General features: G+C 32.9%; 2 protein-coding genes across 2 annotated transcripts in view; both read right to left on the bottom strand.

Annotated features, from left to right (window-relative positions):
- Nucleotides 1-17,454, bottom strand: part of LOC107407530 (probable inorganic phosphate transporter 1-3) — a 121,356-nt gene that overhangs the window by 18,405 nt on the left and 85,497 nt on the right. The gene's annotated exons all lie outside the window — the stretch shown is intronic.
- LOC107422885 (serine/threonine-protein phosphatase PP1 isozyme 2) lies at nucleotides 5,168-9,173 on the bottom strand. The gene is made up of 4 exons (XM_016032398.4): nucleotides 8,422-9,173; nucleotides 6,492-7,051; nucleotides 6,188-6,406; nucleotides 5,168-5,734 (listed from the first exon to the last, which is right to left on the bottom strand). The coding sequence occupies exons 1-4, from the start codon at nucleotides 8,594-8,596 to the stop codon at nucleotides 5,711-5,713; spliced, it is 978 nt and encodes a 325-aa protein (XP_015887884.1). The 5' UTR covers nucleotides 8,597-9,173; the 3' UTR covers nucleotides 5,168-5,710.

Below are 17,454 nucleotides of genomic sequence, written 5' to 3' on the forward strand. Positions count from 1 at the left end.
TAAGTTCACTGCATACAAGTTTGTCCAAACAAGAGTGCAAAACATGTTTTTAACAAAAACACATATTAAGAACTATTTATTAGATGCTAAAAATCTACATCTATTGCATTTTTTTTTAATCCAATTCCGTGAACTAAAATCATGTCGATGAATTAAAAAAATAAAATGAAATACAGCCTATAAAAAGTGGAATACAATTTTAGTAATGAAGTTCAGAAGTTTGACAAAAACAACAAATAAAACGTCGATAAAACACCACAAAAATGAACATGATAACATTCCAACTCCCAATAATAATAATAATAATAATAGTCCAATAATTTTTAAAAAAATATTCCATAAAAAACAATTTTTTAAAAGAAAAAGAACAAAAACTAATTTGAATGTTAATATTGGAATCAGATAAAATTTGATCATGGCCCTGTGAATTATAAATCTCTTGACTATTTTCTAGACAAATATAAAGTAACAATTTCGATCATTTTAGTACTACTTTAATTAATTTTTTTAAATATTCTTAAAAAAATATTTTTGTAATAAAAAAAAAAAAAAAACTCCATCACACGATAAATGAGCAGTAAAAATAGAGTTTTGGTGGGCCATCCGAGGTCAAAATTCCAAGTCCACTTGTTGAAGTCATCGAAGCGCGTTAGGTGAATCGTGAAGTGGCAAAACCGAGGGTACACGGTACGCGTTGACACACAGAAACAAAATATTACGCAGCTATCACGAAATTAGCTCTCTTGTCGCCATCCGATTGTCATCTTCAATAGCTGTCCCACCGATGTCAACGGTCTACGGAGAGCCAAGATTGCCCTGTATTTTTATGTTTGTATTACCGAATTTAAACCTTTCAAAAAGGGAATAAGCCAACAAGGACAACTGGGACCCACTTAACGCGTGGGACCATATGAACCCCTTGATGGTGCGACAAAAGACTGGAAATTATATTATAATTTCATCCAATTCTGTGTATGTTCAGGTCATAATCTTGTATTGTACGTTGATATTGATATGTTCTTTTCCTCTTTTTTAACTTTTTCATGTATTTTAAAATATTTCTGAAAAGTACATTCAAAATATTTTATGAAGTAAAATAGTTAAAAAAAAAAAAACAAAACATTGCGTGTTGCCTAAATCATAATTTTATTTTTTCTTTTACTTAAATGCTTTGGGAAAATAAGTATGAAGCTAACATTGTCATTGTCAATGTCTTTGTCCATTTTAAATTATGAAGAAATATATTTTTATTTATTTATTTATTTGTACTTCTAGATTGAGAAGTTAACCTTATAGAGGTCAATAATTTTTAGAAAATGAAAGAAAGATAGAAACCCTTGTTTAGAGTCAATATGATTATTTGGCTTCTAGTTATTTTGAATTGGAGTCACCTTCATTGTCAATTTATAAAAAACTTGTGCAAAGGGCTAAAGGAAAATATAGGTATAAATGAATTCCAAAAATGTTCTTAAGTTAAAATCCTCAAGAGTGGTTGGAATTCCATTTCCATCCCATCCAATCCTTCATCTTGCTGATTCATATGAACAACTAATTATTCCTAGAAATTGGAACATCACTTTAAAAACAACAAGATTAGTGGAGTTAGTTAAGCTGTTAATTATTTGTTAATAAATATTTTAGTGTGACTTGTGATTTTGGTCTAGAAAACCTCCAAGAGAAGGTAGTAACTAGTAGAATGTATATTTATATACTATATAATAGTAACCTATGTATTTTTTTTTTTAAATTTTTTTGCCCCAATTGTACAAAAATAAATTTCACTACTTTTCTTGTATGTTTCTTACATACACCTCTTTGTATAGAGTTTTGGTAAACTAATGTGAGACTTTCGTACAAAGACGCGTTGACCTTGGTGGTCTGAGCTTTGTTCATTGTAATAAGTTAAACTTTTTTTTTTTTTTTTTTTGGCTGGAATTGTAATAAGTTAAACTTAGGTTTCCACTTGCCAGTATTGAGATTTTTTTATTTTATTTATTTATTTTTTTTTTTGGGATAAACTACCAATAGTGAGACTTATTACAATATTTTATGACAAAATAGGATATAGTTTTACATTGTAATTGGAAACAAGAACGTTAAAAAAAATTTCTATATCTATAAAAATGTCTTCTTCTTTTTTATTCTTTAAAAGAAAAAAAAAAACAACAAAAAGAGAAAAGAGAAAAACAGGGGTACCATATAACAAGCATTAAGCTTTCTTCTAACTCATAAGGAAATAAAAGGGATTGAGATCTTCTATCCCTTTTTCATGCTCCCAATTTTGTCTCACCACTAATATTATGACATCTCATTTAAAGTTTTTTTTACTCTTTTATAGTTAAATTTCCATTATTTTTTCTTCTCCTTCTCCTTCTTTGTTAAAACTCTCCATTTGTTGCTCATATCCATATAACCCCCATAAATTTAAGATTAAGAAACTTCCTGATTAATCACATGAGCAAACCTATGAATGACCCAAAAAAAAAAAAAAAAAAAAAGTCCCAGATAACAGCATCATTGCATATTTGAAAGGGTAAAAATTGGGTTCATCCATTAATGAAAATAGGGAATAAAGAGTTTCACAAGCCAAGGGAAAAATTAATGGAAAAAATAAATGAAGAAGAGTGAAGACAAAATGGAGGATCAAAATTTGGTTTTTGAACAGATAGATCCAAAATTGGATTTCTAAACAACTAGAGGATTCCCCTGCAATATAGTCACGCTCTAGATTCATTTTTGATTATTTTTGGATTAAATGAAAGAAAGAAACACCTGATTTTATTTGTTTATTTATTTTTAGCATCTACTGATTGTTGTTGTTCGGATTCTTCTTTCATTCCTTAAAGCACTTTAGGAACCAAATGACAAAAAAGAATATATATATATATATATATATGTATGTATGTGTATAAAACAGGAAGAAGAAGTAGAAACAGGAATGAACAAACTAAACCGAGTGACCAAATTGTGAAGAGATAGAAAATTTTTAAATGAAGTGTCCTAATATAAGTGGTGGTGCAGAATTGGAGACAGGAAAAAGGAGATATAAGACCTCAGTCCAATAGGAGCATTAAGCAAATTTTAGCCTCATTCTCTTAGAATTTTAAGATGTTTCCAATGGCATATTATATTTATCTTATATGGATATTATTCAATTATTTTTTCTTTTATTTCTAATGATTGTAAATTTAAATCTTTAGTATATAGCCGTCTATGTGGATAGAAGTTTGATTAATTTGATTTATTTTATTCAATTTATAAACAAAGTGGCTCCATCAGTTTGATTAATCATTAACCGGATTAAATATAAAATATGTAAAATTAAATCAAACCAAATATTTCTATTAAAAGGGAGAAAAAAAAAAACCAAGCCCTTATTTATTATTTATTTATTTTTTGGTGAACAAGAGGCCAAGCTTGTGTTATTTTGAATTGAATATTCTTTTTTTTCTAAAGCAGGCTACAAATACTAAGCCCATTGTGCATTAAGAAGCTTAATTTGAGCCCAATTTCTTCTAATGGGCATTGTAGTGGACTTGGTTACTTAGCTTCTTCTTTTTTTTTTTTTTTTTTGAAAAGACTTGGTTACTTATCTTTGATGAGTTTATTATTCTTAATAATAATAATAATGATGATAAAAACTCGATTTGTTCAACGGAATTATAAACTCTACAAGAAAACATTTCCCATTTTTCAAAATAAAATGCTGAACTATCAAAAAAAAAAAAAAAAAATTTTTTTTCGACTGGAATGTTACCATAACCATTTTCCAAATGCTACTAGTTTTCAACTTGTGCAACTGGAATCCCTCACTATCCTAGACCAAATCGACCTAAACTTTCCAAGCTTTTGAAAGATCAATCTCTTCCACTCACTTTTACAAAACGATCCTTTGTCTCATAATATGAAAACTTCAATTTTTCACCAAGCAACAAAAACCAAAGTCTTAGTCATACAAGAATATGACTGTAAAATATATTCTTTTGACATCCAAACCCACCAAATGAATAATATGACTGTAAAATATATTCTCTTGACATCCAAACCCACCAAAAGAAAAAAAAAAGTTATATGGTTTGCAATAAAACGAGATAAGATTCGTCTTCCACCAAAATCCCACCTAGAATTAAACTCTACAACAAAATTTCACTACCAGAATTTTTATATTTAATTACTTTTCAGACATACTTTTTTTTTTTTTTTTTTTTTTTTTTGGGGTCCATTTCCACTTAAAGTCTAAACGTGAGAATCAGGTACCTATCACTCATGGTGATAGTTTTCGACGAGCTGGTTTGCACCCCAAAACCAGCTTTTTGGATTCTTTTGTGTCAGTGGGGAATAGAAACTAAGGACCACTATTATATAATTTGGATGTATAGAAATCGCTTAGCTTCTGAAAATGATTGCCTGGTTAGAAAGATAAAAAGGTATTGCAGCAAAGCAATGGAAATTCAGTTTAGGACCAACCCGCCAAGTTCATATAATCAGTATATATATATATATATATATATAGTAAAAAAAAAGTGTAAAATGGACGATCAAAAAGTTAAAATGTCTAATCTAGGTGGTCCGGATGGAATGGAATCTTGGACTTTTTATAACTAGGAAATTTTGATGGCAATTTGAGGTGTAACTTCCACTTTGAAGCTCTCTATACGTGAGAGTATTTTTTCTTTTCTTAGCCCAAAAAGAAATTAAAAAAATAAAAAGAAAACCCTAATATCTCTCCATTTAGAGTTGATCTCTTATGGTGTTAAGTGGAAATGGACGTGTCAAATTATTGATTTTACGGGCTTGTTACATCATATATTTCATCTCAATATTTCAGCCAAAAAGAAACAAAAAAAGTTTTCTTTCACTAAATTCCCCATTTGATAAAAATTGTCGTTGTTTTCATAATCTCTATATTAAAATATTAATTAATTAATTAATTTATTTATTTTTCCAAATGGCATCTCCGTTTTAATCAATGTTACCTAAACTATAGAATTTATCATTAGATCATTAAATTATGATTTAAAATAATAAATGGCCCAAATAATTTAATAACAAAAAATTATACTAACAACATTATTTAAATATCATAGTAGTAACTAGTAAATTAATGTCATTTCAATTTATTGTATTCTTTCTGGGGGGTTAAGAAGAAAAAAAAAAAGAAAAAAAATAAACAATAAAACTATAGCCTTTTTGGAATTTATAAAATAACCATAAAAGGAGTCCACAGCATCCTGCTATATAACTCAGAGACACAAAACAAAGCCTCCATTAAATGCGAGGTTTGAGGAATTGTAGGAAGCCAAACCCTCAAGTAAGACAACAGAAAATGTCAATCCTCAAGTAATCCCTCAAAGCCCTTCTCAATCTTTTGTTGACTACAATACAATGAGAAAGGAAATACGAAAGAAAATGTGAAAAATGGAACCAAGTCTTGCAAATATTTTTCTACATGGGAAAAGCAAGACCAAGATCCCAGATAAGGAAAACTCCTCCCAACCCCATCTTATGAAAAAAAAAAAAAAAAAAAATAATAATATTGCAGCCTCTCAAATTTGGTAGCAGAAAATACTTTTTGCATCATCATTGGTTGAGGGAAGTAGCTAGTTTGTGTTTTTCCTCTGTGCTGAATAGAAACTCGAAGACTTTTTCATTGCCACTTTGGCTATATACTCAAACAACCACCAATCTACTCCTCTCATAATAAACGTTCTTAGCCCTTTGCACCGAGAAATGACTGTACAAAGAAAAATCAAAAGAGTTCAATGGAAAAGCTGCAAGCCTGCTAGCGTTATTAACAATAGATCGTGGTAAAACATATAACATCGATGTTCCAGAAAATATGTTCAGAGATCTGCAGAAATGCTTCACCCTTGAATCTTCTCTACGCAGCCTTAAAAGAGATCAAATTTATAATTCTAAAGTTAAATTTGATAGCCAAGTTCTTACTACTTCAATATACAGCATTACATTAGCCCATTTTTCCATTTTAAGTATTAGTTTACTATCCTCTCAGATATAAACTTTTGGCATTTTATCAACGCCTAAAAATATTTTTTCTTCTCATATCAATTACCAATGAACAAAATTCTCTTGCAATCCATCAATAATTTTTTTGCTAAATGGATATCTCCATTGTTATTTACACATAGAAAGCCCATATGCTTGGCATGAGAAGGGATAACTATACCTTGAATCTCGCTGGAGCAGCTGACTTGGCTGAAGCTGCAAGTCCAAAGCCAAATTTTGGCTTCTTATCAGCTGGCTTTAATATTTGGAAGGAGCACATTAAAGTCTCATCCACACTCATCATGCCACCCGCATTATCAAACTCACCGCAATAATTAGGCGCTGAAAATATGGTTACAAGTTGTCTATTAGCGAAGAATTCATATCCATCTTCCACAACCTGCAAAAATGATATTATCCATTCCATGAATGCCATCTAGGTTGTCCAAGTTCATAAATGTTTATGATAAAAAGACATTTCAAACCTGGTGAGCTCGACAAATTAAGTCAAGATCCAGCTTCCGGATGGCCTCTGCCACTATGTCAGGGCCAAATGTAAAGGAAACTCCCCTATCATTTGGTCCCCAGCCTCGGATGTCTTTACTTGGATCGGACCAGAGGAGATCACACAGCAAACCACTTTCTGGAACATCAGTAGGTCGTTTTATGTTCCTTATCTGATTCAAATTGTCCAACTCAGGAGAAAGCCCGCCATGCATGCAGAGTATCTTTTCATCAATTAGAGCTGCCACAGGAAGGCAGTTGAAACACTCTGAAAATATCTTCCAGAGTCTGACATTAAACCTTCTTTTGCATTCATCATAAAACCCATATATGCGGTTTATAGAAGCACATTCATGGTTTCCTCTCAGAAGGAAGAAGTTTTCAGGATATTTTATTTTATATGCGAGGAGAAGACATATTGTTTCCAAGCTTTGCTTTCCACGGTCTACATAATCGCCCAAAAATAAGTAGTTGGAACGAGGAGGTAATCCACCATACTCAAAAAGTCTAAGGAGATCAGTATATTGACCATGGACATCACCTGGATGACATAAATGAATATTCACATTATTATTTTTTTGATAAGACTAAGAATATAAACAATCGACATTAATAAAATAATTACTTAATTTGTATTAAATTAGTCAAACTGCATGTAGTACAGGCAGTATTTGATCACAAGTTTGTTTGTATAATTCAATATAAATGAATTCAAACCTCATTGCCTACTTTGTAAAATACTATACACATCCATCTACCTCATTATTTTTCAAAAATAGTTTCTCTGCACTTTCAGCATGATGCGGTATCAACTAAGGAAAATAAGTAAAAACTGAAAACAACAGACTGAAAGAGTTGGTCTAGGCAGGCAGATTGGTTTAGTGCAATGCATTTCGAGGTTCTACGCAATGAAACATTGGCTTTCACTTTTATTCCCACTTCTAGTAAGTGAAGAATGAAATAGGCGCTTGAACGTATAGATATAAGTGACTTCATTACAGTAAGTTAAACAATGGCTGGTATTGGTTGTTGCAAACCAAGGAAACAGTGCAAGGTTAATTGCTTCAATACAACTGGCAAAACAGTCTTACATTACAGTTTCAGAGCAAAAATCCAAATTCCAATGGAAATTACCTGTAAGAAGTTTTGCAATTTCCAAACTTTCTCACCCTCTAGTGAAACTCAGTTTGGTTACCCTTTCTAATGATGCTAAATGTTTCTATTATCTTTGTGGTCCGCAAGTCTAGTCAAAACTAGGTCTATAACCATGCAAGAAATCTAAAAAGTTCAATGTTTTTCTCAACATCCTTCAAAGCCTACAGTATGATAATGAAAATCGTCAGACAGTCTTTAGAGTTCCAAGACATGATTCAGGAATGCAACTTTTTAACATTGGGTGACAAGCCGGAGGTCAAACTAAAATATATTGAAAAAGTTCATCTCCCTCAGTACTCATATCCCTCAAACACAACCCAGAATATCTTTTTTGCTTCAATGTTTTTACCAGCTCATTTGTTTGGGAGAGAAATTTTGCACAAAAATGTAAAAGACACCTATAGTTCCATAACTTCCCTGGCATCATCATTTTTCATTTCCAGTGACAAATTATTTAATTTGCTCATCAGAATTGATACCATTCAACAAATCATACTTTATCATATCAGTATAACATATGCAAAGCAGAAAGAAAGTGAGACACCCTCAGCACAAGGGAAACACTATTAACCTGAAATTGATATAAAAATACGAATTAATCCAAACCCAGAAATTGATATAACGGCACAAATTAATCCAAACCCAGAACAGAATTTCCCAGCAAAATTCAAAATCGATCATGACCCACATAACAAAAAAAAACAACTTTGAATCAAAATAAGATCAAACACAACATGGGTTTTCAGGTAAAAGTACCGCAAATCTTGATGGGTGCTTCAAGCTCTAAGAGATTGGGCTGCCTCAAGAAAATATCCCTGGAGACAAGACAAAGCTTCCTGATTTCATTCTCAGAAAGCTGAACTTGCTTCCCTGGATTCCCTCTAACTTCAAGAAGCCTATTAATTATACCATCAAGTACCACAGTTTCCATCTCCAGGTTCTTTCTTTTGGAAGGCCCTCAAATCTTTAATCTCTCAGACTAAAAACAACCAGAGCACAAAGAAAGCAAAACATAGAAACAAAAAGAAAGGCAAAGGAGAACAATAAAGAGAAATACTTTGATCTCGTTTTGCTTCAAGAATTTTCATTCCTGAGGGAAAAGAAAAAGAGAGGGAAAAATAGAGAAAAAGAAAGAAAGAAAAAGAGAGAGAGACTTTAAAATCAAAATTAGAGAATATAACTTTGGTGGTGGTATATGGAACTTTGGCATCCTCCGAATTATAAAAGCAAAGGATATATTCTTTATTTTTTTATAGAAAAAAATTTGAAAAAGAAAATTGAAAACAAAGAAGGAAGAGGGAATTGACGAAGTGGGATTTGAGTGGCAACAGCGGACCCCAAAAAAACCAGAAAGATAATGGAGATGAAGCAGAAAGACCACGACGCGCATAAAAACATGGCCATTTATGGAGATTTTTTATTTTTTATTTTTATTTTTTATTTTAAGCTCACAAATACAAAATGGAGGCGCCAAGCGGCAGCTCACAGCATGGAACATGTACCACGTTTTTTGGCTCACACAGAAAGGAATGGAAAGTTCAAATGAAAAACATAAAAATGCCCAAATGAGAGTCTGCCATATTTCTTCATCTTCAAAATCATTTACCATAAATTTTTAATTATCTTTGAACCGTGTTTTGTTTTATTGTACAAAATAATAATAATTTTTTTAAATTTTTTTTTTTAATATATGATTGATTGTATAGAATAAGATGTGGAAATATTGTATAGAATAGGATATGAGACATTTTTAGTGGTTCTGTTAAAAAGAAAATAAACATTTTAAAATTTTTTTTTAATAGATTCTAAACATCTTATCAGCATATGGTAAGGAAAAAAATTGACATGGTTAAAATGACTCTATGCTTTTGAATGTTCATATTGTACAATTTTGTTAAGAATAATTTTTTTTTAAAAGTTATATTTTGAAAAAACATGAAAAAATTAATAATATATATAATTAATTAATAGCAATAAAAAAAATCTTTTATACATTATCATATAGAACAATTTAAATATAAATTGTATATTTATGCCATTTAAATTTAAATGGCATTAACTTTTATGCTGGAAAAATTAAAAAAGGGATTTTTGAAGTCATATGGACAAAATACAAAGGAAATGTAAAAGTTGCTCATGGTTTGTTTGAAATAAATTTTATATCTTTATTTTTATTTGTGTCCAAATAAGTGAAATTGTTATATTTTTGTTTCACTTCCCTGTATGTTCTTTATTGTGGATCACAAATTATATGTATATATCCACAAATTATATGTATATATATATATATATATATATTTTTTTTTGGGGTAAATTTGAGGATCATACATTATATTTATATGTTTCATTACCTTTGTAACATCATAATTCTATATATAAAAAAGAAATCAATAAATGCAAATTATTAAAACCCAACCCTTTTTTTTTCCTGGGTAACTGATATTTTATTTTAAATGGTTAACAAAATTTGAGCAAAATATTATTTTCAAAAAGGAAAAAGTTAGAGCAAAATATTTTGATAATGTACAAATTACCTAAAATTAGGAGGTCCAGTCTCCAGAACCCAAACCAAGAGTTACTCTCTAAATTTCAACCAGAAAAGGCCCAAATATAATTTCATGGCTCTATGTGGCCCAAAATTAGGTTGGACTTGTAATGTTACTGGATTCAGCCACTGCTGCAAAGACAAGGCCCACTGATTTAAAAAAGCCTAATTTGTGGATCACTTCGTAAAAATAATAATAATAATAATGGTAATTTGCGGACCGCTTCAACCAAAAAAACTAATAATAATGATTTGCGGATCACGTTTCCATTCTCACATGCTTTTTTTTTTTTTTTTTCCCCTCCATCTCACATTAATTTACATTTGTATTTTATTTTTTCTTTTCATGGACGGAAAATAAAAGCTAAACATCTCTAGTTGCTTTATCTTGTAAATCAGATTTCAATTAAAATAATATAAAGCTATTTATTATTGTTGATAATAATCATCAATAAAATTTAATTTTTGATGACATAATACATAGACCATTGTTGGTTTAATTTCAATTGGTTTTAGATATTTTAAAACTACAAAATCTATATATATATATATATATATGAAAAAATAAACTCATAAAATGAGCTCAATTACTTATTGCTTGTATCAACATGAATTCAAAACTGGATGAACTCTATTATTGTTTCAGAAGTCAAAACTACATGATTTCTATTTATTCTATTGTCTGCTGTTAGAAGCTTACTCGGGTCTCTACCTTCTTTTCAGTGTGTCTTTATTTTCACTTAGCACCACCTATTGGGTGGCTCATGGTTTGGGGCTTTTGGGATTAATTGTAACAATTCTTGTATTTGGGGTGGAGGAGGGTTTCTCTATGGCTAAAATCCCTCTTAGACTCTTATGTATCCTTTTTTCATTATGAATATAATTTGTTCTTTTTTTTTTTCTTTTTTCTTTTTTGGGTGGAAAAAAAATGAATTGCATTGATAATCATATCAGTTGCAACAAATATTTATATAAAAAACTTTTTGGATACAAATATTCTCCCAAAATAAACTTTTTCGATATCATGCAATTAATGTGATGTTATTTTACTGATGGGTATTGAAAATTAGCTCTATGTACCCCTACCATTTGAAAAGATGTTTTCAATTTCAAGACACTGTATTTTCCTTTTTTTTTTTCTTCTTTTTTTTCATTTATCTGAATATATATTTGAAGAAAGAAAAAAAATTAAGAATAATTAGAAAAGTCGGTCGGACAGAATTCACGTGCTCATACCAGGCTGTGTGATGGAAACTATCTACAATACAACAAAGCATGTATTTTCTCCTTTCAAATGTATATGGGTTCCATATGATAGATTTTACATGTATATTAAAAGAAAATATAAACTCTTTTTTTTTTTTTTGGGGGCTCAAAAAGGAGAAAATATAAACTTTCAGAGCACTAGAGTGATCCGGACAATTTAAGATAGAGGGTAAAATTTATTATTTCCTCCGAACGAATAATAATGTGAATGAGTTCAAATTTGCAAACCTAGTATCAAATATATATATATATATATATATATATATATATATATATATATATATATATATATATATATATATATATATATATATATATATATATTTTCTGGTAAGGAAATTCCTGATTTTATTTAATAAAAGTTTTAATGCTAAAGTTTTCATAGTTTAATTTTAAATATTGATTTAAACATTAATTATCATTATATTTAATATTTAAATGTTTACTATAAAAGCATCTAAATAAGGGAATTGATAATAAAAGATGTATTATATATATATATATATTTCTATATATAAGATTTCGTTACAACATGCACATTAGGTGTCAGGACCCGTCCAAGATTTCTTCTCGGAATCCTAGACAAGCCTTAATCCCAGGGAAATAGCACCGAATCTTCCAACGAAAAATCCGGCAGCACCTCCCTTAAGGGTAGGATTAACCAAAACTTTCCTGTACTGAAAACACACTTCTATATACATCCCCTTATTCCTCCCACGATACTACAAATTGTTTCCACAAATTTACAGCACTTCAAAGAGTAACAGTAACTCAGTGCATAAATAATAACTACACGTCCAATACAGTATACAGAGCATTATACAATAAATGTGGAATTAATAAAATGACAGATAAGGAAGCAATACAAGATGGAGAAGAAAAAGAGAAGAAATACTTTTAGGGGAACGGAATTTAAAAACGTGAAATGCTAATCATCTCAATGAGTGACCCTATCTACTAAACACTTTTAATATTAATAATATAACAATTAAAGGGATTTGAGTAATCAATACCGAACAATTAAATAAATAAACATTTGAAGGTAATACTTTCTCTCAAAACCCTCACTATTCGCTCCGTTGGAAATGTTCCCCTTTTAAAACATTTTTGCAAAATCCGGTATTCGTACTTCCCGAAAACCAAAGGATCAATTAATTTAATAAACAATAGATAAATACCCCAAATATAAACAAAATGTAATAAATTATAATAAATAATTTTTAAACACTTTGGGGTTTGAATTTTATATCCGAAAATTTATACTTGACGCACCACACCATATACCAGTGATGCCCTCTGATACCCAGCTTTCCGAGCACCGACTGACGGGGAGATTAAAGAGAGAAACTTGAAAATGGCACTTCGGCGTCCCGACAGTACCGCTGCTGAAACCGTCATCCCGGCCAAGGAGGGGGGCGGCTATGTGCACTATATCAAACTTGCCTGTCCATGGTCCAATGGCAACTCACGGGAGACATAATAACCTGCGCGCTAACCACATATACACCAGAACACCAATATTTTTAAATTCCACCACATGAGCACAAATTCAAAATCTCAATTTAACACCACATAAATATAATTAATTACCCAAAAATATTTTTTAAAGGTGGGTCACTCACCTAGAGCACGCAATTAAACCAGGATCCACCATAGGATCGATTCCACAACTCATCCGTGCTCCTAGAACACAATTCATACACAGTCAAATAAAATAATATTTTATTCGGATAAATAATACCCGGTACCCAAGGGGGTCTAACACAAACGTTAACCAAAATTGACAAATTATATGTTTATGGAAAGCTTGTGAGATGAGGATCACATTACCGACCTCTATTGAGTTCAATTTAACCTGCAGTGGCCGGAATTTCGCCGGAAAGATTCGGCCAGTTATGATCCCTTCGTATCTTGCAAATCGATGGGAGTTGAGTTAATTGGAGCTCAGAATCGGAATCAGAGGGTCCAAATTAATGGAAAAAGACCGGTTGCACGACCGGTGGCTGCCGGAAAACTGGCAAACCAGCGACACACCGGTCGCCGGCATTGGAGGCAGATCTCGGCGCGTTAGCCACCCCACCGGCCGGAGATTGAGTGACCGAGGTCGTGCCGTCGTGGGTCGCCGGTCTGTCCAGCGCGTGTGGCCTGCTGCCTTCCGCCCGGTGATCAATCGGTTGGAGATGAGGGAGGAGGAAAGTGGACCCGTCGAGGGAGAAAAGAAGAAGAAGGAGAAGAAGAAGAAGAAGAAAAAGAAATTTCCCCCGTGTCCCCCCCCCCCCCCCCCCCCTCTTTTTTCCCCACGTGGGGAGAAGAAAAGAAAATGAAAAAGAAAAAGAAAAAGGAAAATAAAATAAAATAAAATAAAAATAATTAAATAATATTAAAAAATAATATTATTATATAAAATAACAATAATAAAAATAATATGATATTAAACACGGTTGACATGCGGCATCTCAACATGGTGACACATGATCACATTTATTAAGTCACACGTGGCACATTGTTACGGGTTTAAAAATAATATTAAAATAATATAGTATTTGAAAAACTCTAAAGGTCCATAACTTTCAAACCACATGTCCAAATCGGACGTGCCACTAGTCTACGGACTCGTATCGACGAGCACTTCACAACCATGCATGAGTCAAAGCCCAACTTTGCATGAATAAAAAGTCAACTCTAGCATCCTTTAGACAGTTTGGACATCAACTTGTTTTGCTCATAACTTTCAAACCATAGCTCCGTTTTCGACGTGCTACTAGTCTACGAACTCGTGCCAACGTGTGCTTCGTAATGGTACCTCAGTCAACCTAGAATTGCACCCAAGTCAAAAAGTCAACTTTTAACCCCCTTCAGTCAACGGTCAACGATCGACCTCGGTCAAAGTTGAAAAATTTCCGGTGTACTTCGGGACGGGGTGTTACAATCTTCCCCCTTTACAAAAATTTCATTCTCGAAATTTCTTACGTCGCTGAAACACATAAGAATATTGATTGCGGATTTGTGCCTCGAGCTTCCACGTCGCTTCCTTGACTAGATTAATTCACCACGAGACTTTACTTGAGAAAATAGTCTTATTGACCCATGCGCACTCTTCATGACTTAAAAATCTACACTAGTCGCTCCTTACATGACAGGTCTTCGATGTCCTTTCGTAGCAACAATACGTGAATTACGCTGCATGCCGATGTCCGCTTTCCCGAAAATACTAACTTGCATGCCACAAAACCAATTCTTCCAATAACCTCGTAGAACCAATGTAACAAGAACTTGGCTTTCTCTATCAACCAAAGCGTATGACTCTCTTCTACGGAGATAATTTCAAACTTTAATCTCGGACTTCGAATTCAACATCTTTTCCATGCACGTCGGCTTAACTCATTTGTCGATCTTGAGCGGTCTTTAAACTCTCTTGGATGACCTTCACCTTATTCATAGTCATTCGTAGGTGTTTGCCTCCAATTCAGGTTGGTCATCGTATGGTGCTTCTCCTCACCCCCTTCACTCCAATATAGTAGGGTTCGACACTGCCTTCTATATAGAATCTCATACGAAGACACCTCGATGCTCGCTTGGTAGTTAATATCGTAACGAATTCTATCGATGGAAATTGCTCGATCCAGCTTCTTTTGACATTGCATGATGCACGGTCTCAACATAACTTCCAAGTGTGAATTCTGTACTTTGCTTGTCCATTGGCCTGTGGTAGAAGGCGATGTAGTAGTTGAGTCTCGCTCCAAGTGTATCTGTATACACACAACTGTATAGCTCTTCTTCCGAACCTGAGCAGCTTAACTTAGCAAGTATAATAGAGACCTCATCCACTATCACTACCATCACGCCTAATAGTGGATTTTAACTTTCCTCTTGTGCAACTTTCCTTCTCATGCCGACTAATTAAGGATATTCAAACTAGGCCACGAGAACACGATCTACAAGTCTTGGTCATAGTCGAACGCTAACCATAAAGTGCTTCTGAAGCATGCATCCTTAAATCAACAACCAAGTAGAACTTTAATCGCTATCCGGATCTTGCTTGATTCTCTAAATGCTGTCGTACCTTCTCTTTATGAACGATAGTTTAAGCACAAAATCCATGTTTACATCTCCCCACCCGACATGGAAATGGGTAAGGATTGAAACTACTTCAACGTTTCTACTCCCCACTTTTACTTGTCGGTGACTTAAGTACTTTTATTCGAATCTTGCAACTTCCTTTATCGTGCCAAACCATAATGTTACCTAGTGAGCATTCCATACATCTTTGTACCCTTGGGGTGTATCGCATACATCGAATCACGTGCTCCCTTTAGGATCTCCTTTTTGAACTCAACGATATTCTACTTTGGATTCTCAATCGGCGATACTTAAACCTTAAGTCGCTCTTGGAAAAACCATAACATTAAACAAATAATAAAATATATTTTTTCAAATATACCACCAACATAAAATATACACAATTTATCAACCCAAATTAAATTTCCAAACTTCTTCAAAAATCGAAATATAATTTATGAAATTTACTAATTAAATCAATGAAATAATAAATAATAAGAAAATTATTTTAATTAGTTTAAAATATCTTAACTTGCATAGGCAATTGTTAAAACTCCACATTGGAACAATGATAAAAACATGAATAAGTGCATAAAATCATATCTTAAAATCCATAGCATAAAATGAAATATGCACGCTCGTAATGGATGTACGTACGATACCTTCTAACATGCTATGTGATCCATGATTCCAGCTGTCGCCGGCACTCTGCTACCAATACAAACCAGGATGGTTGCCTATATTGGCCGTCCGATCCCTTGGACTCGTAGGCAACATGATTATGGGGCTAGCTCTACATGGACCACATTGGTTTGCCGCCTCCGTATGGTGCAGTATAATATCAAACAATATAACATACAAATACATGTACGAACATAAACAAAAATACTTTAATAAAATACCTTTAATTTCAAATATCACTTTGAAAAGTATTTAATTTTTAATAATCGATCGGAAAAAAAATATCTTAACACTTTGAGGTTGATCGATACACATCCATACTCGACAACAAGTATTGATTATGGGTGGTGATCTTGCTAAATCGTTGATAACCGATACACACCCTTAGGCAATCATCCTTCTTCTCCATGAACGAAACGGATGTCATTCATGATGATAAGTTTGTTTTAGTGAAACCTTTATTCACCAAATCTTGCAGTTAAGCCTTTAAGTCCTTTAACTTTGATGGAGTCGCACGATATGGCGGTACTGAAACAGGTCGATGTCCAACGCCAATTCAATGGTGATTTGAAATCCTTTCTACGATCGTAATCCAGATAACTTGTTGGGAAAAACGCTTCTGAATTGCTTCCCACTATGAGCGGTTCCAACTCTCACCATCTTCTTTGGCATCAACCACACGGATCAAATACCTTTGACAACCCTTCTCCGATAGCTCCTTGGAGACGAGGACAGAAATTAACCACAGCAAAGGTCTCCTAACTCCTCCACGAAGCACCACTTCAGACAAGCTGAATCACTTTAACTTTACTCCTTTATGCTAGCGGTCCATAAACACAAGAACTACTCAATCCATATCTAGGGTCGCTTTAGATCCCAAAAAAAGATTCACAGAATTGGATCTGCCCCCATTACTTAACCTTCGATAAAGAAAAGGCAATTCTCGACCATTGACTAGGCCATAGGAATTTCCCGTTAGGATAGGTGATTCTTATTGACACCCTCGAAGATTAGAGTTATTCAAACTCGGGCAATGAATTGCTTCGAGACAAAGGGAAAGAACGCTTTAAGACAGGTAAAACGAGAGAATAGACGCGGATGGGATGCACAACAATGCACAGTCCCTTAGGAATACTAGAACCTAGAGCTCTGATACCAACTGTCAGGACCCGTCCAAGATTCCTTCCCGGAACCCTAGACAAGTCCTGATCCCAGGGAAATATCACCGAACCTTCTCA

This window comes from Ziziphus jujuba, chromosome 3 (genome assembly GCF_031755915.1).
Source record: "Ziziphus jujuba cultivar Dongzao chromosome 3, ASM3175591v1".
Classification (NCBI taxonomy): domain Eukaryota; kingdom Viridiplantae; phylum Streptophyta; class Magnoliopsida; order Rosales; family Rhamnaceae; genus Ziziphus; species Ziziphus jujuba.

Coding starts and splice junctions, on each gene's coding strand:
- LOC107422885 (XM_016032398.4), bottom strand. CDS start 8,596: ATGGAAACTGTGGTACTTGATGGTATAATTAATAGGCTTCTTGAAGTT. Junction 7,052..8,421: donor AGCACCCATCAAGATTTGCG/GTACTTTTACCT, acceptor TATGTCATCCAG/GTGATGTCCATGGTCAATAT. Junction 6,407..6,491: donor TAATTTGTCGAGCTCACCAG/GTTTGAAATGTC, acceptor TCATTTTTGCAG/GTTGTGGAAGATGGATATGA.